General features: G+C 40.2%; 2 protein-coding genes across 2 annotated transcripts in view; one reads left to right on the forward strand and one right to left on the reverse strand.

Annotated features, from left to right (window-relative positions):
• SLC67A2 (solute carrier family 67 member 2) overlaps positions 1–3741 on the reverse strand; it is a 22943-nt gene extending 19202 nt beyond the window's left edge. Inside the window, exon 1 of the mRNA XM_006166624.3 lies at positions 3401–3741. Within this exon, the coding sequence (XP_006166686.1) occupies positions 3401–3565 (165 nt within the window). The 5' untranslated portion in view covers positions 3566–3741. The remainder of the gene's footprint in view (positions 1–3400) is intronic.
• A 76-nt stretch (positions 3742–3817) lies between these two features.
• Positions 3818–27132, forward strand: part of TMEM182 (transmembrane protein 182) — a 112513-nt gene continuing 89198 nt past the window's right edge. The window contains exon 1 of the mRNA XM_006166626.3: positions 3818–4185. Coding sequence (XP_006166688.1) covers positions 4183–4185 — 3 coding nt within the window. The 5' untranslated portion in view covers positions 3818–4182. The remainder of the gene's footprint in view (positions 4186–27132) is intronic.

Genomic DNA, 27132 nt, shown 5'->3' on the forward strand with positions numbered 1-27132 from the left:
AGACAAAAAAAACCCCTCAAAAAAAAAAAAAAAAAAAAAAAAAAAAAGACTCATAATACACCAGCCATCAATTAGGTTTTCTGGATCATTCAGAAAAGGAAGCTCAACTGTACAAGATCAAGATTTTCTTTCTCTAAACATTCATGATACCACATGCCACTTAATATTCAAATGGCTAGGGTTTTTTGTATGTTTGTTTGTTTTTTAGAGATTTTTGCTCTAGGGTGCGTGCATGCACCAAGAGACAGAGAGACAGAAAGTGAGATATCGCCTCACAGAGGAGATGGCCATGCCACAATCCCTTCTCCTCCAGTCTCCTCTCGGGATTTTGGGCACACATGCACACGTGCCCGGCTTGTTTTAAGCAACCAGGTCTGGGACTCAAACTACAGTTGACTACGTGGGAGTTCAGTGACGTAACCATTCCACCATCTGCTGGTCCCTCAAGTGGCTCTTCTAAATGAAGGCTAATAAAGATATATTTAAATTGATAGGCAGAGATCTATGGAAGGTAAATATGAAAATACACTTTCATAAGCAATAATTGACGGTTGGTATTATTTTGGCATTTTAAATGTGTCTGAAAAATGCTATCTTTTTGCAAGCGAGCTGGCTGCTGGCTCTTTCCTGTCAGGAAGTTTTATTTTTAGGCTGTCTTTTCCTTTACTATAAAAGGAAATTCTCTTCTGAATCTATACTTTCTCCAAAGCCACTATCTGAGGGCACACTGCATGCCCTTGGCAACTCATTGTGCGCTTATAACCACTTACAAGAAGTCAGTTCAGAGGGGACAACCTAAAATGTCCATTGAGCATCAACATCCCTCAATGAAAACTGATGACTACATGAGCGACGTTCAGAACTTTTCCAGAGTAGAAACTCCAGTATTTCTTGATTAGTGGGCTACCTCGAGAAACATGTATTATCCTCTAAGGCTGATGAAATGGAATACAAATCCCACCATGTATCTAGAGGAAAGAAGGGGTTGAAATCATGGATCTTAGCACCATCCTAGCATCCTAACCAAAATGGGACTAAAGAGCCATCTTAATCTCTCTGAAATAAGATACCTACACGCATATAAAGTCCATGTTCCTGGAAGCTCAAGGAAAAGCTAAAACCAGGCCATTTTGGCAAATGACCTCCCTTCCTTCCCAATCAGAAATCATTTTCCCAGGAGTCTGAGGGGGTAGTTCTATCTCTACATATGTCAAAAATAAAAACCAAGTTTTATATAGCATTACTTACATGTTACATAACAACGAGCCATGAATCCTTCAGAGGTACACAAAGCTGCATATATTGGTTGCCAGAAAAGTCATGATATATTTTTCTGGCTCTTTATGTAAAAATGTATAATGACTTTTCTGATGACCCTATATTTTAATTGTTTCCAATATTTTCCATTAAAAAAAAAAATCCATTCCTACTGTCTACTTCCATTTCCTACTTTCGGGAAATCTTAACATTTTCCCCTGACAAGATTCGATTCTCTTGAATACACTATTCTAATTATTAAGACCTGACACCAGCATTGTTAGATGAGACTTACCATGTGCACAGTATATGGGGAACATTTGAGAAGTTAGAAATATTCAAATCTGTATGGGAAGGTTGACCATAATGAACAACCTGTGAATGGTTTTGTTTTCTTATAAAACTCAAAACTATTTTGCATTCAAAGTCATGTTTCCAAAACTCTTGGAACCCTAATCTAGATTTTCCAGATGAGGGCCCAAATCCGGCAGCTCCATCCCATGTCCCTTCCATGGCAGGCTGGCGGTAGATGGGATCTCATCTCCTACTAAAGGGCAGATGACTGCCACTCCTGTTCCAAATCTCAAAGACGACCACACTCGCTGGGTGGACAGGCTCTAAAGCTGAAGAAGAGGCACCTGCATTCCGAGATGAAGAAACAGATGAGAAGATCAGAGGTCAGAACGTGTTCTCAGCTCTGAAGTCAAATGCAGTGAGCCTGAGGGTGGGGCACGGCCAAGGTGCACGGTGCGGTCTGAGAGAGGTTCACTCTAAAAAGCTGCCTCTAGGAGTGTCTCAGGGTCGCGTGTGAACAGGGATTTGTTGAATATGCTTTCTTTCTGATCTTAACAACAATTAGTTCAACACAGAACCTCTATGGCTGTTGAACGCTGTACGGAGAAGGGGCATGAGCTGCCTTCTGCTCCCCTCCTTCCTAATCACAGCTCAGGGCCTGCCCTAACTAGTGAGGTGCCCGACTGGATTGAGGTGGTGGTCTTACACTGCATCTGGGCAGAAAATAACGCTTTATCTTTGCAAAAGCCGGGTGTCACGAAATACTCTCTTGAAGGCCTTGGGAGGAAGCCTTCTCCACTGACACTTCAACACACCAGTTCTTTTGGCCCTCCAGAGACAGTCGGCTGTGCCTTATTCCAGGTGTGTCCTACACTGGATAAGCTCACAGCCAGGGCTACTGAACCAAGCCTTGGCTTGCAAAGCGAGGAGGTGGGGTCTAGGGTTCCTTCAGATAATGTCCCAGAAACTACTAGCAGAAGCTTGTTAGTAAGACTGTAAATTCTTCAATGGCAGGACTGTGTGTTACAATATCGGAGCACCAGAGCACCCACCTTTAGAGATCCCATGAGGCCCCCAGCACCACTGTAAGGGACTAGGCTCTGGTTCCCATCTCAGCTCACTGGAGCATGTGGCAGAGCATCCCTAACCGGAGCTGTGGAGAGGGGTGGGGGATCACGGCCTGAGAGGACCCTGTCTGAAGTCTATCTCTCAAAAAATAAAAATAAAACTTTAAAGTAAAAAGAAGAAATTCCATGAGTTATCTTTCTAAACCCTCTGTTCTACACAGGTAATTACTATCAGTACCAAACCAGGACACACACACACACACACACACACACACACACACACACACACACAGAAATCACGAGGAAATCAAACCTGCCTTGTGCAATATAGTTTGTCAAAAGGCAAAAGCGATATGCATTTTTAAACACTTCATTTTTAAACATTTAAGTCAACCAGGAACCCTAAAGAAAACGTGCCTACTTCTATCCAAGCGGGGTCATCAACAGCGCCTTCCCTATCTGTTCTGGCAAACAGGCCAGTGTGTCCCTAGGGCACGGGCTGCTACGACAGCCCCTGGGCTCGCCGACGTTTGCCTAAGCGCCCTGCAAGCGTGGCACCTGCCACAGCTTGGCTTACCTGGGTCGCTTCGAGGCTAGTTCCGGGGCTGCTTAAATGCAGGGAGGGGAAGAGAAGGGCCCCTGCACTGCAACCAAGTGCCAGTGTCCATGTGGCAGTGTGGTCTGGTGCAGAGTGAACGGGGCAAAAGGGCGCTTAAGGGGGACGGGGGCACCAGACCAGGCACCTCGCGGGGTCCCTGCCCCAGCGCTCGGCTCGCACTCACCAAGAAGCCCACCAGGTACAGGCAGAGCAGGAAGCGGCGGGCTCCGGCGGCACTGGGGCCGGCAGCGCCCGCCACCGCCCGGGTTCCCGGCTCCTGCCCGGGCTCCGGGGTCGCCAAGGCCTTCCCGGGTGCCCGGCGCAACCCCCGGCGACCCTTGAACTCCATGGGCGCAGGCTGGGGGACTGACGCCGCTGGGTCTGCGGGGACAACCCCCAGCGCCCCAGGCCCGCCCCCGGCGGAAGCGGGCGGTGTGCGCCTGCGCAGAGGAGCGCCGCCGGGGAGCTGCTCGGCGGCTGCGGGGTGAGGTCTGCTCCCCGCGGGGCTCTTAGCTTACTCCCAGTACAGGCTTGAGAGAGGCTGGGGGGCCCGAGCGGTAAGCACGCTGGGACGCCAGAGCGTTAAGCACGCGACAGGTTTGTGATGATAGTGATGATGCTCTTTGTTTCCTTAGGGTAAGCGCGCGGTGCCTGTCGTTGCAGGGCAGGAGGGATCTGTGATGACCTTCACCTCCTGGTGGGGAGTCATCCTGGCGGTGGCCAGTTCTAGACTGAAGAGCCACAGTCCCTGGCCATTAGCTGTGGTAGACCTGGAAGAAGTTCATGTGGTTCTCCAAGCTTGGTTTGTCTATTGGAAAAGCGGGGAAATAAGGTAGGCCAGCTTGTCGAGTTGTGAGACTCCTGCACCTGCTTGTTGACAACTTTCTCTGGTGCTGTGTGGTGCGTACAAGACGGAGACTGTCCCTGCGGACCCCTGGAGTAACAATAAGCGCACAGTAAATAAGCATGGTGAGTAAAACATGACAACGAGGAAAAAGAAACACACAATAAAGGTCAGCTGTTCATGCAGTGTACCACCGCTGGTTATGCAGATGCCGAGCCCACGTGGGGAGGTCCCAAGTTCACAGCCAGAGACCTCCCTGTACACACTGGTTGCACATGTGCTGTCCATCCAGGGTGGATTACAGTGTGAAACGCTGTTGGGTCTGCTGTCTCTCTTTCATGGAAGAAGTAAATAAATGAACCTAAAAAAACCCCACAATACTTAGAATAGTATCCTGACAGATGACATGAAGCACAGTCTTGAAGTGGAAACCAATGAGGTAGGGAGTGAACTACTTTTCGAAGGCAGTTTGGAGGAAGTGATATTTAAGCTGAGATGAGTTTAAAGAAGATGTCTGTGGTGCAAACGTTTTGAACAAACTGAAAGGCCAGAGAGCGGGCAGAGGTGCAAATCACTCAGGACCTAAAAGGTCATGGCAGAGGCGCTGAGTTTTATTCTGAATGCACTATGGGTGCTTGACACCATGTAATGTGTATAAATCACTTAGCACTGTGCCTGACACATGATAGGTGCTTAATAAATGTTGACTGTGATTACTAGCCCTTCTCTTCTTCAGGAACTTCTTTCATCATGTATGCCTCTCTCATTCTGCTATTAAGAAAAGTCTGAGATTATGCTTGAAGTCTCAATTTGATTGTACAGGTTGCCAAATTCTGACATCATTGAATTCAATCTTGCAAAGTTTCTCGTGTGAAAACTAGGGCACAGTCTAGGAAGGAGTGAGATATAGAGACTTAGAATAGAGATGTGATTGACTGCAGATGAAACTGACAGCCTTGAACCCCTACTCACTCTGAGCTTCCTTTGCCAGTAGAACTAGGTTTCCTTCCTGTAGCTGAAAATACCAGCTCCTGTGCTCAAAATTTTGTGATTAACTCATCTGCAATAGCTGCCTTGAAGGGGGATGTGCATACTTTTCAAGAGCCATGAAAACCACCCACTACACACATAGTGTAAAATCTAGCATGCTCTAGGGCACAGGTGCACACTATGACCTATGGAAATTGCTATGTGCCAAGGGACTTGAAAGACTCTCCTAACATATAATCAGAGAAAACATTAACAACATAAGGAGCAGAGTTTCAAAGCATGTTCCATCAAGGAGGAAAAAAAATACAACTTTAAATTATGCAGAATTCATGGATATGGGTGCATTTGCTAAAGATTTCAAATGTAATCTGATTGCTTGTACAGCTGGAGAAGGCTCTAATAGTTTATTTGATTGCTTGGCTGAATCTTGAACTCAAAGGTGGCCTGCATTTATGAAGTTTAGATGGCAGTTTTTCTGCCATAATGTGGAGACGGGAATCCAAAGCCTTGGGGAAATAAGAATGATACAGTAGATTTACCATATATAAACCTGCAAGCCCAACCCCCAATTACATTCTATAAGAATGTCCAGAAGACATCCCCTTCACTAAATCATTGAAGAAGGTGTTAGTAGAAGATGCGCTTGCAGTCTTGAAAAGATTGGTGATTGCTTTCTTTGGTAGGCTATGTCTAACCATGGGGGATACGAGCTCCCTGATTAAAATGAGGACTAGATTCTCAGATTATCAGAGACCAGATGACAGCATTTAAATCCCAAAGACAAAGTGGTCACATTTACTGTAAAGTGCAGCAAGACGTACAGTAATTTGGATGTTATCCCTTCAGGCTAAGCCTTTGACTATGGCTAAAGGACTATGCTATCCCAGGAATAAAGTGGAAAGAAAGGCTACTAGAGTATTGCTTAAGTTACAGAGAAAAAGAAAACAAAGCCTTACACTTTAGATCTGGTACCTAATACTCCAACTTGATTTGCTATAAATGAAGAGAATCACAGCTTCTTACCCAGTTATTCACCTAAGTAGATTCACAAACACGACCTTTTCATTGAAAGGGAGCCCAGATGATCTTGAGGAAGAATTTTGTAGCTTTCACTTGAATATATACCGTAAACCTTCCTTTTTGTTTCCCCTTAGGGACCCTGCAGTCATTTACTAGAGTGACTATGTATTGTACAAAAGGAAATACTCAGATCTCTGGGAAGTATTAGACCGCGGCTCAATAAATTGACACTAATTCTTTCTTTTTTGGGGGGTGGGGGGAGAGGTTTTTTTGCTATAGGGCACATGCACTCACCAGACAGACAGAGAGAGACAGAGAGACAGAAAGTGAGAAATCACACCCCAGGGGGGATGGTCACACCGCAATCCCTTCTCCTCCATTCTCCTCTCAGGATCTTGGGCATGCACGCACATGCGCCCGGCATGAGTTTTAAGCCACCAGGTCCAGGACACGAACCGCGGTCAACTACATGGGAGTCCAGTGACATAGCCATTACGCTAATTGCTGGTTCCCAACACTAATTCTTGGGGACTCAAAATACCACTGTGTGTCTCCAATCAAATAGCTTTATTGGAGTTCCCAAGACCAGCTTCAGATTCAATGAGTCATGAAAACTCACTTTATTCAGCATATAGTTTTACTTGTGGCTTAGACATATTACAGAAAAAAAAGATAAAAAGCCACATCAGTGCAGTGACTTGCTTGGGACAGTCTGAAAGAAAACAGGCACAAGATTCCAAGAATCTTTACCCAGTGGAGTCACATAGGCTATGTTTAATTCCCCCAGCAATGTGTTCTAACAGTATGTGTGAAGTACTGTCTACCAGAGATGCTCACTAGGAGCTTAGTGCCCAGGGTCTTGACTGTGGGCTGGTTATATCACTTCCTCCTCTCTACCTACCACCTTTTAAAACTCCAGTCTCCCTAATGAAAACAAAGTTTATCTTTGTATAAATTATGTTGTTTATGCAGTATAGGCACAGTGAGGTATTCTTACAAGGTAGCATGGTGAGGGTCTTCCCAAAATCTGAGCTCCCAGATGCTAGCCAAGGCACAAGGTTTTTAGCAGTGATTTCAAAGAGTAGCAGTAAGGCCAGCTATATTAACTCTTCTGCACAGGAGCTTAGGGTAATCAGGTAATATTAGGTGGTTGGGAAAATCATGACATATTTTTCTATGCAAAAATAAGTCAGTCATGTCTTTCTGAATGACCCAATAGAATCTTAGTTCAAGTCCGAGTCACAGTAGACTGGTTCTCAGTTAATCAATGACTTTTCTTAGTTCTTAAGTATGTGGTTGGAACAGTTCGCTTGATCAATGTCAGTATCCACACATTAACTGTCTGACCCAGGAGCAAACTTAATTATGGTACAAAAGGCTAAGTTGAAACTTCTAAAACTTCCTTACCAATATAGTAAAACAGAAACAATATTTCATTCCTGATGGTATTAAAGAGATTAATGACACCATCAAAGGCTTAAAGGAAGCAAAACTAATCATACCTATCACATCTCGTTGAACTCACATTTGGCCTATGAAGAAGTCAGGTATATTGTGGAGAGTAACAGTGCACTATAATATAGGAAGGAAGAGATTTTAATCACAGCTGGTGTCTCAGATGTACCTTCCCTGGAATAAACCAACATGGGTCCTAGTACTTGGTATGCAGCTACTGCCTGGCTAATTTTTTTCCCCCATACCAATTTGTAAGGAAAAATTCAAAAAAGAAATTTGCTTTTACTTCACAATACCACCTGCATGCATTCACACTTTTGCCTCAGGGGTATCTCAGGTTTTCTGCGTCTTTCCATAATAATGTAGTCCACACACATCTTTTTTTTTTTTTTTTGAGAGAGATTTTTTTTTTGCTATAGGGAACATGTGCTTACCAGAAAGACAGAGAGAGAGAGAGACAGACAATGAGAAGTCACCTCCTCAGGGGGGAATAGCCACACCACAATCCCTGCTCCTTTATTCTCCTCTTGGGATCTTGGGCATGCATGCACATGCACCCGGCATAAGTTTAAACCACCGAGTCTGGGACTCAAACCACTATATGGGAGTCCAGCAACATAGCCATTACACCAACTGCGGGTCCCTAGTCCACACACATCTTGATCATCTTGACATTTCACAAAACATCTGACATGCTCACTACATCTACAACATTATATTGATTGGATCTGATATTCAGGAAGTAGCAAGTGCCATAAGGACTCTGGTAAGACACATGCCAAATAAAGAATGGTAGCTAGACCCCATACATTTTCTGGATTTCCTACATTGAAGCTTCTGCAGATTCTGTGGTATCTCCCACAAGGAAGTACCTCACTGCATTTCTCACCACCTACCATAAAATAAGAGGCATAACACTTGGCAGGCATTTGGGGTGTTAGAGACAACATATATCACAACTAGAATATTGCCTGTAAGTCCGCCAATTTCAAGTGAGAAATGAAAGTGAGGGAAAGGTCTGTACCAAATCCAGATGACAGTATAGTATGCTCAACTAATCAGGCCTTATGATTCAGCTTATGATTGCAATGATACTTGCAATACCCATGGCAAATAGCGATGCTGTCTGGTGCCTTTAACAAGCCCCAGTAAAATCACAGCACACAGATATCTAAGATACTGGAACAAGTATGTATTCTTCTCAACAGATATCTATTATACCTTTGATGCTTCTAGCTTGCTCCTAGGGCTTGTTGGAGACTACCAAACTATGAAACAAGAGGTAGCCATGTAGCAGGAGTAACCCATCATTAACTGGCTGTTTGCTGACTCACTGTGTTAGTTTTCTGTAGCTGCTGTAATAAATTACCATGAACTTGATGGTTGAAAACAACAGAAATTTAGTCTCTCACGTTATTGGCAGCCAGGAGTTTTAAATAAATACCACTGAATCAGAATCAAGGTATCAGTTGGTCTGTGCTCTTCTCCAGGCCTTTGGGAAGAACCCATTTCTTGCTTTTCCAGTTTCTTCTGGTGATAGTATTCCTTGGATTGAAGTTTCATCACTCCAATGGGTGTGTTCCAAATCCCCAGGTTTGCCTTTGGAGCCTAAGGCCCTCCAGCCTACATCCTTGTGCCTCTTCATCAGTCACATCTTTGTAGCTCATCCACAACTCACCACGAGCTGAAAGGTTGGAAGAGGAGCCAACCACCTGAAGCTACCTACATAAACTTTACCTGCTCTGATCTGGAAGACATAGCCCTCTACCAAGAACACACCTAGGATCTAGGGCTGATCTTCCCCACTCGACACTACAGAATCTACTCCATTAAATAGAAGTGAATACTTCATCAAATGGCCAGAAACCAATGCAAAGACAAAGAAACAGGAGAAGACAAGGAAATATTTTTCACAATACCACCTTCCCAACAATAGATAGCAAAAGAATGCACAGAAATGTCAGAAAAAGAATGACAAATGTTCATTGTGAGAAAACTCAATGAGATGCAAGGGGAAACATAATCAATTCCAGGAGATGAGGAAATCATTTCATAACATGAAAGAGGAATTCCATAAAGAGATAGACACCCTAAAAAAGAATCAAACAGAATGTCTGAAAATGAAAAAATACAACACAAGAAATTAAAATCTCCATTAAGAGCATTAACAACAGATTGAGCCATGCAGAAGAAAGAATTTCTGACCTTGAAGACAAAGTCTCTAACATAGACCCAACTACCAAAAAGAATGAAAAAATAACCCCCCCCAAAAAAACCCAGAGAATAACATGGAAAATTCTAGATACTATTATAAGCCCAAATATCCATGTAATGGATATCATAGAAGGTGAAGAAGCTGGTAAAGGCTTAGAAAACCTCCATGGAATACTATCTGAAAATTTCCCCAATCTAGAGAATCATGGAGAAATCTAGACCCAGGAAATAAAAAGAACTCCAAGTAGAATCAATATAAAAAGATCCTCTCCATGGCATATCGTAGCCAGATTGGTAAAAGTCAGAGACAAAGAAAATATTCTAAAAAGGGCAAAAAAGAAACACCAAATTACTTACAAAGGTTATACTATTAGGCTAATATCAGATCTCTCAACTGAAACAATGCAGGCAAGGAAAGAATGAGAAGATATATTTAAAACAGCAAAAGAAAAATTAATTTAAACCAAGAACACCATACCTGGCAAGACTATTCTTGAAATGGGAAGAAGAACATTATTCTAAGATAAACAAAAATGGAAAGAATTTGCCCACACTAGACCAGCTCTTTAAGAAGTACTGAAGAGAGTTATTATATCAATAAAACTAAATATCAATATCAAGAAAATGGCTAATTAAATGGCAGGGTTAAGCCCCCAAATATTGGTGATGATGTTGACTATTAATGGATTAAATTCTTTAATTAAAAGACACAGACTGGCTGAATGGATTTAAACAAAGAAACGAACAAACAAGAGTCTTCTATCAGCTGCCTACAAGAAACAAACCTTAATGATAAAGACATACATAGACTGAGAATGAAGGACTGGAAAAACATATTTCATGCAAATGGAAAACAAACAAACAAAAAAGGCTGGAGTCATGGTACTGATACCAGGCAAAATAGACTTCAAGACAAAAGCTGTAAGAAAAGAAAAATGACACTACATAATACAAAAAAGGATAGTTCACCAATAAGATTTAATACTTATATCTATGTACCGGACACTGTAGCACCTGAATACATTAAAGAGAGACTGGCAGATCTAATGGGAAAGAGAGGCTACAACACAATAGTCATTGGAGATCTCAACACCCTAGTGTCTCCTCTGGACAGATCATTTGGACAAAAGTAGAAGAGATGTAAGATCTAAATGATACCATAAATCAAATGGACTTGCTAGACATCTATAAAAGATTTCCCCCACAACCACAAAATACACATTTTTCTCACCCCCACCACATGTATAAACCAGAAACGGGAAGATTGAAAGGTGTAATAGCAGGGAAGGCAACTGTAGATACTAGAGATAGTATAGGAGTGAGTGGGTAATAGGGAGTGGGAGGCAGGGAATCAGGGGAGAATAAAACAAAAAATTAACCAAACATTTAACAGACATAAAAATGAAAAGTTATTTGTTGATGATAATATATATCTTTGACTTGACAAATACACACTGTATTCTTGCTGGGGAAAAAAACACTTTGTACACTGTAAAGATATACAGTGATTTAATGTAAGTTTTAAAAAAGGGAAAAAATAATGCCAAAGTAAACTTTGAAATAATAATAATAAAAAAAGTGTCCTTAAATTCTAAAAGGAGTCAGCAGGTGCCATGGTGGTTAAGGCACTGAACTCCCACATGGCCGATTGTGGTATGAGTCCTGCACCTGGTGCTTGCTTTCTCACTTTCCCTTTCTCTCTCTGTCTGTCTCTGGTTGCACACGACCTATAGCAAGTTTAAAAAATAATAATAAATAAAATTAAATAAATCTTTTTAAAAAGATACTTTTTCTTTTTTTAAAAAAAGAGTTTTTTTGTTACAGGTCTTGTGTGCTCGCCAAAGAGACAGACAGATAGAAGGTGAGAAGTCACCTCCCCAGGAGGTGTGGCCATGCTGCAATCCCTTCTCCTCCATTCCCCTCTTGGAATTTTGGGCACATATGCACATATACCCAGCATGAGTTTTAAGCTGTCAGGTCCTGGACTCAAAATGCAGTCAACTACAGGGAAATGCAGCAATGTAACCATTACACTATCTGTCTTTCTCAAGATACCCTTTCTTTAAAAAAATAAAAATAAAAAAATGAAAAACTATGAATAAAAATATGTCCTTGTGAAGACTATATTGCTGCGTTGTGCGTTTTTAAACATATACATAAATTCATGCTATTACATTTCTCAAAAGAAAAAAAAATGAAAGAAAACAAAAGATCACATCACTTTGGTCTTTGAGGCTAGCAAACAGAGAGAGTATGTGTTATATCTCCTTGTTTTCTTTTTTAAAAGGGATTTTTCCTATAAGGTGCGTGAGCTTGCCCGGAGAGACAGAAAATAAGAAATCCCCCCCGCCCCCACCGCCTCTAGCCCAGGGCAGATGGCCACCCTGCAATCTCTTCTCCATTCTCCCCTCATGATTTTGGGCATGCATGCACATGCACCCGATGTGAGTTTCAAGCTGCTGGGTCCAGGACTCAACCGACTGTTGGCACTGTTGGCCATAAGGGAGTTCGATGCTTTAACCATTATGCCACCTGCTGGCCCTGACATGTGATTTCTTTTTTTTTTTTTTTTTTTTTATTTGAGAAGTTGGGTGCCTGCGCTCACCAGAGAGACAGAGAGACAGAAAACGAGAAATCACCCCTTGGGGGGATGGCCATGCCACAATCCCTTCTCCTCCACTCTCCTCTCAGGATCTTGGGCACGCACGCACGCACACGTGCCGGCGTGAGTTTATGCCACTGGGTCTGGAACTCGAACCGTGGTGGACTACATGGGATTCCAGTGACATAGCCATTACGCTAACTGCTGGTCCAGGATACACGTGATTTTAAGGATACATGTAGGGCCTATGGATTCAAAAATATCCCAATTTCTTGATCCCTTTAGTTTTTGCTGTATAAAGTAACACTCATAGGTTCTGAAGACTAAGATATGAATATCTTTTGAGGGGCCTTTTTCAGTCCATCACCCCTACCTAGACATTGTGCATGTGCTTCATGAAATGAAAGATCAATTTTGGATATTCCACAATGTGCAAATAAGTTGCATGGGGTTATGATATTCAGAGTCCTTCAACACTGAATCTTTCCCGTTGTCTCTTCTCCCTCCATTCACATCCACATCCTCCTGGGGAATTCCTTACAAGCAGTTGACCAAGGAAGAAAAAACTGAAGCCTGATTTACAAATAGGTGTACATGGCGTTGTGATGTTACTTGAAAGGGTACAGATGCAGTACTAGAGTACTACACAGAGGTGACTCTGAAGGATAGTAATAAAGGAGAATATTCCTGGTGGTTGGAATTTTGTTGTCTGCTTTGTGTGGAATAAGAGGTGACCCAAATAAAATATACTATTTGTGGGCAGTTACTATTGGGCTGGTTAGAACAGATTAGTGACAAAGAAGTTTGGGGAGAAAGCACATATAATGGGTGTATCAAAAGGTAAACAAGACTTAAAACTATTTTTTGTGCTATATGAATGTCCATCAATGAGTTTCCACTGTAGACAACGTTCTTAATAATCGGATGGACAAAATGATGTGCTCTTTGGATGTCACCATCCACACAGTGCCTCTTCCATAGATCCATGAACAAAATAGCTATGATGACAAAGAAGGAGACTATCTTTGGGCTTAATAGCATGATCGTACCCTAACCAAGGCTATTCCTGGCTACCTTATCTGCCGACAGCAGAGACCAACACTGAGCCCCTGCTATGCCATTTCCTGGAGGAGACTAGGTAGCAACCTGACAGAAGTTGATTGTATTAGATATATTCCAGTCTGGAAAGTGTGGAGTCATCTTCAGTGGAAAAAAACACATAATCTGGGCATGAATTTTCCTATTTCATGAATAATGCATGTAATACTACCATCATCAGTGAACTCACTATCGCATTTCACATAGTGCTGCTCCTGACCTATGTACTCATTCTACTACGGAGGAAGTAAAACACTGGGCTCATCCTTTTTGGATTAACTGATCTTATCACATTCCTCATTACCTAGAAGAGACTGGCCTAATCAAGTGAAGGAATGTCTTCTGAAGGTTCAGATACAATGCCATATGGAGACAATGCCCTTAAAGCATAAAGGCATGTGTTAAAACATAATTCAAAAATCATATATGGTACTGTCTTCCCCACAGCCAGAATCCATGGGTTTGGAAATCAAAGAATGGAAGTGGTAGTGACTCTTTTCATCATTACACCTAACAAGTCCCTGACAAAATAATTGCTTCTCAACTTGGCAACTTTGACATCTGATGATTTTGAGCTCTTAGATAACAGGGAAAAAAATACATCCACTAGGAAGTATAACTAAGATTCTATCAAATAGGAAGATGGACCTATCACCAATCATTTTGGGTTTCTTATGCCACTAAACCATCAGGAAGAATAAGTGGGTACTCTACTGGTCAGATCAATTGATTCTAATCATCAAGGAGAAATTGAGGTCATGCAATCAATGGGAAAAGGAGGATTTTACCTGGCAAACTGAAAAGCATACAAACATAAAAGGCAGAACTATTGAATAATCACATCCTTTATGAATGAAGGTTTACATCTCTTAATGAAGAAAAGAATGCTGACCAGCAGGTATTTTGGCTGAGGACAAGAGAAATAAGAAATAGGCAGCAAAAGAAGGATAAAAATCAACTATGACTTGTCCCCAAATCCAGAAGTAAGAACTATAGAAGTTTTATACATTTCTCATTTTATTTTACTTTTTAAAAAGAATTATTTTATTTAACTTTATTTATTTATTTATTTATTTATTTAAATTTGACCAGAGAGGGAGAGAGGAAGGGAGGGAGAGAGAGAGAGAGAAAGCGCAAGATGCCAGGTTGAGGACTCAAACCGCAGTTGGCCATGTGGGAGTCCAGCATCCTTAACTACCATGCCACCTGCTGGGACCATAAAGTTATCTTTTTAAATGATAAGGATATGGTTATAGTGAGTAGGATCATCATACAAATGGATCTAATTTACATTTGTGAAATACTTTTAACATTAGTATAATAGTCACTTGTCTCAAACTCATATTGACATTCACTAAGAGACCACATTCTGGGACATAAAATATACTAACAAATTTAAAAGAATAGAAATGTTGGGACCAGCAGTTAGCGTAATGGCTATGTTGCTGGACTCCCACGTAGTTGACCGCGGTTCGTGTCCTGGACCTGGTGGCTTAAAACTCACGCCGGTGCATGTGCGTGCGTGCCCAAGATCCTGAGAGGAGAATGGAGGAGAAGGGATTGTGGCGTGGCCATCCCCCCTGGGGGGTGATTTCTTGCTTTCTGTCTCTATGTCTCTCTCTGTTTGGCAAGCGCACGTGCCCTATAGTGAAAACCTCTCCAAAAAAAAAAATAAAAAGAATAGAAATGTTAATATAGAGTATACTCTCGGACCACAGTGGAATTAAACTAGATTGGTAACAAATAATACCTGAACCCCCCAACAACTAAGTATCTGAAGATTGAATGATACACTCTTCACTAACACAAGGCCTAGAGCGCCTCAAGAGAAGTTTTTAAATTTTGCAAATAAATAAAAATAAATATTCAACTTATCAAAATTTGTGAGATGCAACAAAAGTGGCATGTACTGTAAAATTTATAGAATTAAATGCATATATTAGAAGAAAGGTCTAAAAATTAAGATTCTAAATTTCCATTTTAGGAAACTAGAGAAAGATAAATTTTAATTTATTTGTTTATAACCATGTCTCTGATCTATATCATATTTCTTCTTCCTGAAGAATTTCCTTTAAAATTTCTTGAACAGATCTATTGGCAATGAATTATCCTGGTTTTCTTGTATAATGAGGCTTGATTTCTCCTTCACTATAAAAGAATAATTACAGATGGACATGTGTTTTATATATGTATTTTCTTTCTGTATTTAGCAATTTTCACTCATAGTCTTTGTCCTTGTATGTTTTCTGATAAGAAAGGGACTTTATTATTCTTATTTTGGATGTAATTTGTCTTTTTAAAAATATCTGAATGCCAGGGCCAGCAAGTGATGTGGTAGTTAAGGTGCTGGATTCCCACATGGCTGACCATGGTTTGCGTTCTGGACCCAGCAGCTTGAAAATCACACCGTGTGTGTGTGTGTGTGTGTGTGTGTGTGTGTGTGAGAGAGAGAGAGAGAGAGAGAGAGAGAGAGAAAGAGAGTGTGCATGTATTTGTGTGTGTGCACACGCACCCAAAATCCTGAGCGGAATGGAGAAAGGATTGTAGCTTGGCCTTCCCTCCCAGGGGATAATTTTTTTCATTTTCTCTTCTGTTTTTCTCTGGTGAGTGCCTGTGCCCTGTAGCAAAAACCTATAAAAAGCGAGGGAGGGGAAGAAAAAAATCTGATGTCTTTAAGATTTTATTTTTGCCTTAAATTTTCAGCAATTTGAATATGAGATGCCTACTTGTGTATTTTTTTCTGTTTTGTTATTAATCTTACTTGGGATTCTCTGAGTTTATTAAATTTGACATTTGTGTGTGTCTTTAATTTAGGAAAATTCTCAGCTATTACATTTTCAGATATTTCTTCTACCTCATTTTCTCCATTTCTGAATCCTGGAATTTCAACAGCACATGTTAGACCATGTGCTGTTGTCCATCAGATCTTGATTGTGTACTCTTTTGCTTTTTTCCCACTTTTTTCTTTTTGCATTTCCATTTAGATTATTTCTATTTGTATATCTTCAATATACTACCAATACTTCCCTTGACTATGTTGAGAATGCTAATGAAATAGTCATGGGCAATTTTAATCTTTGTTACCTTGTTTCAATGTAGAAAATTTGCATTTGAGTCTTACTGGTTCTCTCTGCAAAAGGTACTGACTAAATCTGGAATGTTGTTTACTTTTCCATCATAGAATTTTTTTTTTTTAATAGAGATTTTTGCTATTGGGTGCATGCCCTTTCCTGAGAGAGAGACAGAAAGCGAGAAATCAAAATCACCCCCCAGGGGGATAGGTGGCCATGCCTCAATCCCTTCTCTTCCATTCTCCTTTCTGAATCTTTGACATGCACCCACAAGTGCCCTGCTTGAGTTTTAAGTTGTAGGGTCCAGGACCCGAAATGTGGTAGACTACATGAGAATCCAGAGAGTAACCATTATGCCATTTGCTCCTCCATCATGGTCTTTAACACATAATCACAGCTACTTTAATGTTATCATGTGGTAGTTTTGACGTCTGTGTTATAACTTAGTTTACTTGTGATGATTGCTTTGTTTCTGTAGACTACTTTTTCTTTCTTTTTTCTCACTTGCTTTCTCGCTTTATTGAAATGTGATTCATATTTCATCAATTCACCTATTTAACACATGCAATTTAATAACTCTGAGTATAGTCATGAATATTGTGCAACTATCACTACAATTTTAGAATATTATAATCACTCCCCCCAAAATACCTATATACCTTATGCATTACCCTCCAAACTCCCAAGCTCTCTCAGTCCTAGGCAATTGCTAACATGCTTTCTGTCACTCTATATTTTTCTGATCTGTACATTTCATTTAAATAATCATCATACATTATGTGTTTCCTTGCTACTGGCTTCTTTAGCTTTGCATAATGATTTCCAAGTTTATTCACATTGAGGCATGGATGCTGAATAATGTTACATTGTGTGGCTATGCCAGATTTTACTAATCCACGTTTTACTTCATCAGTTTATGGACATTTGGGATGATTCCAATTTGGGAATATTATGAATAATGCTGCTATAAACATTTGTCTGGATACATGTTTTTGTTTTCTTTCATATGGGATTACTAGATGTATGGTGACTCTATGTTTAAACTTTAGAGGCAATTGCAAACTGGTTTTCAAAGTGGCTATACCATTTTACATTCCTACCAGCAGTTTATAAGAGTTCAAATTTCTTCACTTCCTTACCAACACTTTTCATTATCTTTAGATGGATTATAACATAGTCTAGAGGATTCTATAGAGCATCTCATTGTGGTTTTGATTTAGATCTCTCTGATGACTAATAGTATTGAGCATTTTCCATGTGTTTATTGCCAATTTGTATATCTTGCATGGAGAAATGTCAGTCCAGAGAAATTACTCATTTTTAATCTTTTAAAAATTATTGAATTGTGCCAGTTTCATCTGCAGACTCCTGGCCAGTCAGGGATCCTGAGGCAGGGCCTCTTACTGGCCCTGGCCCCAGCTCCAGTTCTGGCCCCAGTCCAGCTCTCCCAACCTCAGAGACCCTCTGCCTGCCAGAAAGATAAGCTGCTTTTTTTTTTCTTCTTTCTTTTGCTAATTTCCTACTTCTCCTTACTCATAGGATAGCTGGTTCCTCTCCAGCAGAGCCCAGTTCCATCTGTAGACCCCTGGTGAAATTGTGTGCAGTGCTGGTGTGCAGCACACAACATTTTCTTTTTTCTCTTTTATGTTCTTTTTGTCTTACCTCTTATATTGTAATCTTTTCCTCGTCCTCTACCTACCCAGACAGACTAGACAGGTCTAGAATCATAGTTTTCCAAATACCCTTGCATTGTGAGGCTCCCTGATCCACCTTTTACTGATCCACCTGCGAAAAAGGAGAAACAGTACTTTTTTTATCTTTTTGGAGAGATTTTTCCTATAGGGCATGTGTACTCACAAGAAAGACTGAGAGAGACAGAGAGACAGAAAGTGAGAAATCACCCCCCAGGAAGGATGGCCACATTGCAATCCCTTCTCCTCCATTCTCCTCTTGGGATCTTAGGCACGCACGCACACATGCCTGGTGTAAGTTTAAGCCACTGGGTCTGGGACTCAAACCACAGTCGACTACATGGGAGTCCAGTGACATAGCCATTACGCCAACTACTGGTCCCAAGGAGAAACAGCTCTTCTGACACCTGAATAGAAGACTCTTCTTGTGGGAACCACATTGCTAAACACAGCAGAAGAGAGACTTTGGCACACATCATTCCATAGCAAAAGGCAAGCACACTTGTTCCCAGACAAAGAAACATTCTCCAAAAAGGTATCCAAAAGTTAATACATCACCCAATGGCTAGATGTAGAAGAAGGATCTCAGGTTTGAAGAAACCAGTGTCTGCATCAAAAGAGCACAATAACTCCTCTTCATCTCTTAAAAAAAAAAAAACAAACAGAAGTTACTGAAATGTCAGAGACAGAATTCAGAACGTTCACAGAAACAAAACTATGTGTTGGAACAGAAAAGAGACAACAAACTCCAGGAGATGAGGAAGTCCTTCCATGATTTGGAAGAAGAAAGGTATATTATAAGAAAGAATCATATGGAAATATTAGTAATGAAGTCTGTAATAGAGGAAATCAAAAACTCTCTTGAAAGTATTAAAAACTGATTAGACTATGCTAAAGATCAAATCTCTGATGTAGAAGATAAAACCTCTGACCTAGAGAAAACCACCAAAAAAGAGAAAATAACAACAGCAAAAAATGAGGATATTATACAAGAAATATTAGATTCCATTAAACATCCAAACATTCGAATAATTGGTATCCAAGAAGGTGAAGAAACTAATAAGAACATGGAAAATCTATTCCATGAAGTCCTGGAAGAAAACTTTTCAGGTCTAGAGAAGCACTCAAACATCCAGACCCAAGAAATATAAAGGACCCCAAATAGAATCAACCCAAGAAAATCCTCCTCAAGGCACACCTTAGCCAGACTGGCCAAAATCACAGATAAAGACAAGATACTAAAATTGGCAAGAGAGAAATGACAAGTGACTTACAAAGGTCATTCCATCAGGCTAACACTTCATCTTTCAATGGAAACAATGCAAGCAAGGAAAGAATGGAAAGACATATTGAAAGTATTAAGAGAGAAACAATTTAAACCAAGATTATTATATCCAGAAAGAGTATCCTTCATATGGGAAAAAAAGATTAAAATCTTCTCAAACAAAACTTGAAAGAATTTGCCAACACCAGACCAGCTCTTTAAGAAACTCTGAAGAGAGTCTCGTTCCAGAAAAACTAAAGAATGAACAGCCAGAAATAAGGAATTAAAAGACAACCAAGACAATGGCCAACTTAAAGGTAGGGACAAGTCTGAAAATATCAATAATAACTTTGAATGTTAATGGGTTAAATTCTCTAATCAAGAGACACACACTGGCTGAATGGGTTAAAAACAAATAAACAACCAAACCAAAACAAACAAAAAAAAGGAAACCAGAAATCCTCTATCTGTTGCCTACAAGAAACACATCTCATGAATAAAGACATACACAGACTAAAAGTGAAGGGCTGGAAAAAGGTATTCCATGCAAATGGGAACCAAAAAAGAGCTGGCGTTGTGATACTTCTCTCTGACAAAACAGGCTTTAAAACAAAAACTGTTTGAAGAGACAAAAAAGGGCATAGATAGTAGTAAAAGTGCTAGTCCATCAAGAAGATATAATGCTTGTAAATATCTATGTACCTAACTCAGGAGTACCCAAATACCTGAAGGAAAGACTATTAGATATAAAGAGAGAGATAGACTGCAACACACTAATTGCTGGATAACTCAACACCAGTCTTTCTCCCTTGGATGGATCATATAGACAAAAAATAAGTAAAGAGGTAAAGGACCTAAATGATATCACAAATAAAATAGACTTAACAGAAATCTATAGAACCTTCTATCCAAAAGCCATGAGATATACTTTTTTTCTCACCCCCACATGGAACCTTTACGAAGATTGACCACCTGAGGAGGCACAAAGCTAGCTTTTACAGATTCAAAGGCATAGAAACTATATCTAGCACCGTCTCTGACCATGATGGAATTAAACTTGATATAAATTTCACGAAAAGTCCTCAAAAATACACACATACATGGAAACTAAATAACCTACTCCTGAATGACTTCACAACTACTGAAGAAATAAAGACTGAAATCAAAAGATTCATGGAAGCCAATGACAATGAGGACATGAGTTTCCATAATCTTTGGGACACTGGAAAAGCTATCGTAAGCAAGAAGTTACTAGCAATTAGTGCACATAAGAAGAAGATGGAAAGAAGGCAAATGGACCACCTAACATCATGCTTCAGAGCATTGGAAAAGCAACAGCAAAATTCCAAAAAACTTCAGGAGAAAAGAAATAATAAAGATCTGAGCAGAAATAAATGAACTAGAAAATAAATGAACTATACAGAAAATAAATGAAAGTAAAAGCTGGTTCTTTGAAAAGTTAAACAAAATTAATACACCACTAGCTAGACTAATTAAGAATAGAGAAGGGAACCAGGCAAGTCCAATTTGCAATGAAGCATACAATATAACAACAGACATAATAGAAATACAAAACATCATTAGAAGATACTATGAACAACTATACACCAACAAATGAGAAAATCTGGATGAGATGGACAAATTTCTGGACACATATAATATGCCAAGATTGAGTCAGGAGGATGTAGAAAGCCTAAATAAGCCCATAACAAGCCAGGAAATTGAATCTGTAATAAACCTCCCAACAAAGAAAAGCCATAGTCCTGATATCTTCATTTATGAATTCTACAAAAGTTTTAAAGACGAGTTAACCCCCATTCTGCTCAAGTTATTTCTAAATATCCAAAAGGGTGAACTCTCCCTAATTCCTTCTACAAAGCCTCCATCACCCTTATCCTTAAGACAAAAAGGACAGGACAAGGAGGGAAAACCATAGATCAATATCTCTGAAGAATGTAGACACAAAAGTTTTCAACAAGATACTAGCAAATTTTATCTAACAACATATTTAAAAGATTATACATCTTTAATCAGGTAGGCTTCATTCCAGGGATGCAAGGTTGCTTCAACATACATAAAACCATAAATGTAATACGAGAAAGAAAGATAAAAACTATATCATCATATCATATGATGTAGAAAAAAACATTTGATAAGATACAGCATCCTTTCATGATCAAGACTCTCAGCAAAATCAGTATAGAAGGGTAATTTCTCAACATAATAAAAGCTAGCTATGAAAAGCCTATAGTTAACATTATCCTAAATGCTGCTAAAAACTGGTGCAAGACAAGGATGCCCACTTTCTCCACTTCTTTTCAGTATAGTACTGGAAGTCCTTGTTAATGCAATCAGATAAAAGAATAAAATAAAAGGCATTCAAATAGGAAAAGAAGTGCAGTTATCTCTATTGGCAGATGACATGATTATATACATAGAAGACCCAATGGTATCCATGAAAAATAGTTGGAAGTAATAAATGAATACAGTAAGATTTCAGAATATAAAATCGACACACAGAATTATATAGCATTTCTACGTATGAAAAGAAGGCAGACTGAGATGGAACTGAAAATGATAATTCCATTTACCACTGCCACAAAAAAAGTATAAGATACCTGGGAATAAATCTAACTGAAGAAGTTAAAGACCTCCACAAGGGAAAGTATTAGAAGTTAAAAAAGAGAAATTGAAAATGACACAAAAAAGTGGAAGGACATGCTATGTTCCTGGATTAGAAGAACTAATATAATCAAAATGGCAATTCTACCCAAATTAATCTTCATATTTAATGCAATCCCAATCAAAGTGCCAGAGACATTCTTCACAGATCTAGAAAAGACAATCATACCATTTGTCTGGCTTCATAAAAGACCTCATATTGCCAAAGCAATCCTGCACAAGAAGTGTGGAGTCAGTGGCATCTCACACCCTGACCCAAAAATAAACTACAAAGCTGTGATAATCAAAACAGTATGGCATTGGCACAGAAAGAGACAGGTGGAGCAATGGAACAGAATAGAGTCCCCAGAAATAAACTCCAAGACATACAGCGAACTGATTTTTGACAAAGGGTATCAGTCAATCCATTGGGAAAAGGAAAACCTCTTTAGAAAATGGTGCTGGAAAAACTGGATATCCACCTGCAGAAAGACGAATCTGAACCCCTACCTCTCACCATTGACAAAAATCAACTCAAAGTGACTCAAAGGCCTAAACCTAAGACCTCTAACTTTAAAATTACCATTGGAAAACACTAGGGAAACTCTGGGAGACATTGGGTAGGCAAAGACTTCTTACATAAAACCCCCAAAGCATAGTCAATAATCCCAAAAAATACACATGGGATTGCATCAGATTAAGAAGTTTCTGCATGGCAAAAGACATAGTAATTAGTGTGAATCGACAGCCAGCCCTCAGAATGAGAAAATATTTTTGTAAACTATGCTTCAGATAAGGGACTGATAACTAGAATATACAGGGAACTCAAGCAGCATCCCCCTAAAAAGATGATCAACCCTATTAAAAGATGGGAGAATGAGTTTAAAGAAACTGCTCTCTAAAGAAGACATACGCGGGAACCAGCAGTTAGCGTAATGGCTATGTCGTTGGACTCCCACGTAGTCGACCGCGGTTTGCGTCCAGGACCTGGTGGCTTAAAACTTATGCCGGGCGTGTGTGCGTGTGTGCCCAAGATCCCAAGAGGAGAATGGAGAAGGGATTACGGCGTGACCATCCCCCCGGGGGGTGATTTCTCGCTTTCTGTCTCTATGTCTCTCTCTGTCTGTCTGGTGAGCGCAGGCGCCCTATAGCGAAAATCTCTCTCTCAAAAAAAAATTGAAATAAAATGTCACTGGTAGAAAAAAATATTGAATTACAAGATTTCATGTTTTCTAGATACAAGTCTTTCATTAAAGAATATGATTTGAGGGAACCAGCTGTTAGCGTAATGGCTATGTCGCTGGACTCCCACGCGGTTCACGTCTCAAACCTGGTGGCTTAAAACTCATGCTGGGCATGTGTGTGGGCGTGCCCAAGATCCTGAGAGGAGAATGGACGAGAAGGGATTGCGGCGTGACCATCCCCCCGGGGGGTGATTTCTCGCTTTCTGTCTCTATGTCTCTCTCTGTCTGGTGAGCGCACACGCCCTATAGCGAAAAACTCTCCAAAAAAAAAAAAATAAATAATATGATTTGAAGAGGACCAGCAGTTAGCATAATGGTTATGTTGTTGAATTCCCATGTAGTCAACTGTGGTTCTAGTCCTGGACCCAGAGGCTTAAATTCATGCTGGGCGTGTGTGCATGCATGCCCAAGATCTTGAGAGAATGGAGGAGAAGGGATCGTGGCATGGCCATTCCCTCAGGGGGTGATTTCTCAGTTTCTGTCTCTCTGTCTCTCTCTGTCTTTCTGACAAGCACAGGTGCCCTATAGCAAAAACTTCTCAAAAAAAAATATGATTTGAAATATTTTCTCCAATTCTATGGGTTATCTTTACACATTCTTGATAATGTCCTCTGATTCATTGAAGTTTTTCTTTCTTCTTTTATTTATTTATTTTTTTGAGAGATTTTTTTCTATGAGGGCATGCACTTGCCAGAGAGACAAAGAGACAGAGACAGACAGAAAGCAAGAAGTCACCCCGCTGGCACACAGTCATGACACAATCTCTTCTCCTCCATTCTTCTCCTGGAATTTTGGGCATGTACACACCCATACCTTGCATGAATTTCAATCTGCTGGATCTGGGACTCAAACTGTGGTTGGCCATATGGGAGTCCAGTGTCATAACCACCATACCACCAGCTGGCATCCCCTCAAAATTTTTAATTTCAATAATGTCCAGTTTACCTGTTTTATTTTGTTGCTTGTGTGTTTATTAGATAGCTAAAAAAACCTCACCGTCTCACCCGTGGTCATAAAGATTTATGTCTAGGGAACCAGCAGTTAGTGTAATGGCTATGTTGCTGGACTCCCACGTAGTCGACTGCGGTTCGTGTCCTGGACCCGGTGGCTTAAAACTCATGCCGGGCGCGTGTGTGTGCATGCCCAAGATCCTGAGAGGAGAATGGAGGAGAAGGGATTGCAGCGTGGCCAACCCCCCTGGGGGGTGATTTCTTGCTTTCTGTCTCTCTGTCTCTGTCTGTCTGGAGAGTGCACACGCCCTATAGCGAAAACCTCTCAAAAAAAAAAAAAGATTTATGTCTATATTTTAACTCTAAAAGTTTTATAATTTTGATACATTTAGACTCAGATCCACTTTGAGTCAATTTTGTATTTATTTGTGAGAGAGGGATAAAGTGAGCCCTTGCACAAATGCTATAGACTCATGCTGTTGTACTGACAGGGATGAGAGAAAAGGCTCTGTTTAACTTAGCAGGTCATAGCATTTCTAATATGAATCCCCCTTTCTTAACATTGCTAATGCCTTATATTAGGAAACCAGAGGCAGACTGAAATTGAAGAGTGTGTTTTGTTTTTGGTTACAATAAAATCAACCTAGGCTCACAAATGGAGTACAAGCAATTACAAAAAAACGAAAACCTTAGTAAAGTGCCTAGCACAGGACCCAACAGATTGTAGATAATTTATTAAAAGTTGTTTCATACCCCTTCTTTGAGTACTTCCCCAATTCTCTTTGGATTGAAACATAGTCTTCTTTGGTTGACTTAGAATTATATGTGCGACACAGGAATCAGTTAGGAACACAGATGCCAGAAATAGCAGCAAGGAGAGAGACACTTGCACGAAGTGACAGATGTGGGACAAAGAAACCAGCTGCTCATGGGTATTTAATTGAGGGGGAAATCATTTATGGCACAGATAATTAGTGTCCCTTGGAGCTCCCAATGTCCCCAACATTGACTTGATGCTGTATGTCTGGATTCTGGTCATTTGTGCAGACATATGAACAAGTACTTCCAGTACAAGGGTTTGAAGTTTGGGTGGGGCTCACCCATCACTCCCTCTGCCTCTGATGGGAACTGTGGAGACTGAATATTAAGATAGAGATGTCATGGACGTAGATTATGGTGATAGCTACAAACTTCGTAACTATGCTACAACTCGTTAATCTGTGTACTTTACAGAGAATAATTTCATGGTATAAAATCTCGATCTGGATAAAGGTGCCTGAAAGAAAACTTTGAAGCAATCGCTTATTATGATACTGTCTTGAAAACATGACCCTCTGGGACTGGCAGGTGGGAGAGGGTTAAAGGCGCTGGGCTCCCACATGTTCGACTGCAGTTTAAGCCCTGTACCTGGAGGCTTACTTTCTCAGTTTCTCTCACTCTCTCACACTCTGTCCCTTTCTGGTCGAATTTAAATAAATGAATGAATAAATGAGGGTAGATAAAATAATTTGAAAAAAAGACACTTTTTAATTATTTACAAAATAGCATATTTTCATGTGCATACATTCAGGTATGAGTTTTATATGGAATAAATTGTATGCTGTTAAAAAATAATTTTCTATTAGCATGACAATATAGCGTTTCAAGTATAAACTGCTTTTATAAAATTTCAAAATTAGTCCTAAATTCTATGTGAAAAAAAAACTTCCCCCTATCCTGTACACAAAAAATAGTAGATGTGTATATGTACATATCACACTCAAGAGGAAAAACCATACGGGGAGATGTCTGCTGGATGGGGAGTTTGTATAACCTTGTATCGCCTTTCTTTGTGTATTGATTTATTTTCTATTCAGAAATTATATGATTGATTTATAATAAATTAATGTTGTTTTCAAAAATAATCTGGGAAGATAGCTGCCTAATGTCTCCATAATGAAAATAAATCCAATTTCATCTCATTAGTATGTTTGTTACACAGACGCATGTCCAGATCTAAAACGTTTCATTTTCTGTTTCGAACCCTGAAATGGTCGCCTTCTGCTTATTTTTCTGTTAGTGAAAAACAGAGTAAATATTTCTGCGATAACATTTTTAGAATTCAGTGTTTAAGGTAAGGCTGCACAACAGAAGTTTTGTTGGCTTTTACCAGGACTGAATCATTCTAGGGCTGAGATTGAAGAAGCTGAATAGGCCAACTTGTCCGTTTCTCCTCCGGCTGTGGATGGAGCAGTCCTGCTCAAATCCTTTGTGTTGCTGTTGTCCTAAAGGCACTCTTCCACCGAGTCTTCAAACAAATATGCCGTTCCAGAATCACTTTGTCTTCCTTCTTTCGTCCAGCTCTCTGATTTTCCATAATAGAACTTCCTGGCACATGTCAAATAGTCAAAACTTTGTGAAAATAATGCCTGTAGCTCTTCGGCTGTATTCAGTGTGTAAATAAGAAAAATCTTGGGGAGCGAATTTAGATTCTGTTACTAGACGAGTGTTGGTTATAAGCTCATTTTCTCTCAGATGCTAAAAAAGTGAGATTTTGAATGATCCATAGAGCAGTGGTTCCCACGGTGGACATTTGGCAACTTTGAAGACATTTTTGATTATCCCAGCCTAGGAGAGGTGCTGTTGCTGTCTAGTGAGCAGAGGCCAGGAAGGCAGCTGAACTTCCCACAATGCACGGCGAAGACGATCTGGCCAACAGTTTAATGGTGCTGCATTAGTCTGCTCACGCTGCCATAACAAAATAGCCCAGACCGGGTGCTTAAACAACAGGCACCTTCTCACAGTTCTGGAGGCTGAAAGTCCAAGGCGCCAG

This window comes from Tupaia chinensis, unplaced genomic scaffold (assembly GCF_000334495.1).
Source record: "Tupaia chinensis unplaced genomic scaffold, TupChi_1.0 Scaffold144276_1, whole genome shotgun sequence".
Lineage (NCBI taxonomy): Eukaryota > Metazoa > Chordata > Mammalia > Scandentia > Tupaiidae > Tupaia > Tupaia belangeri.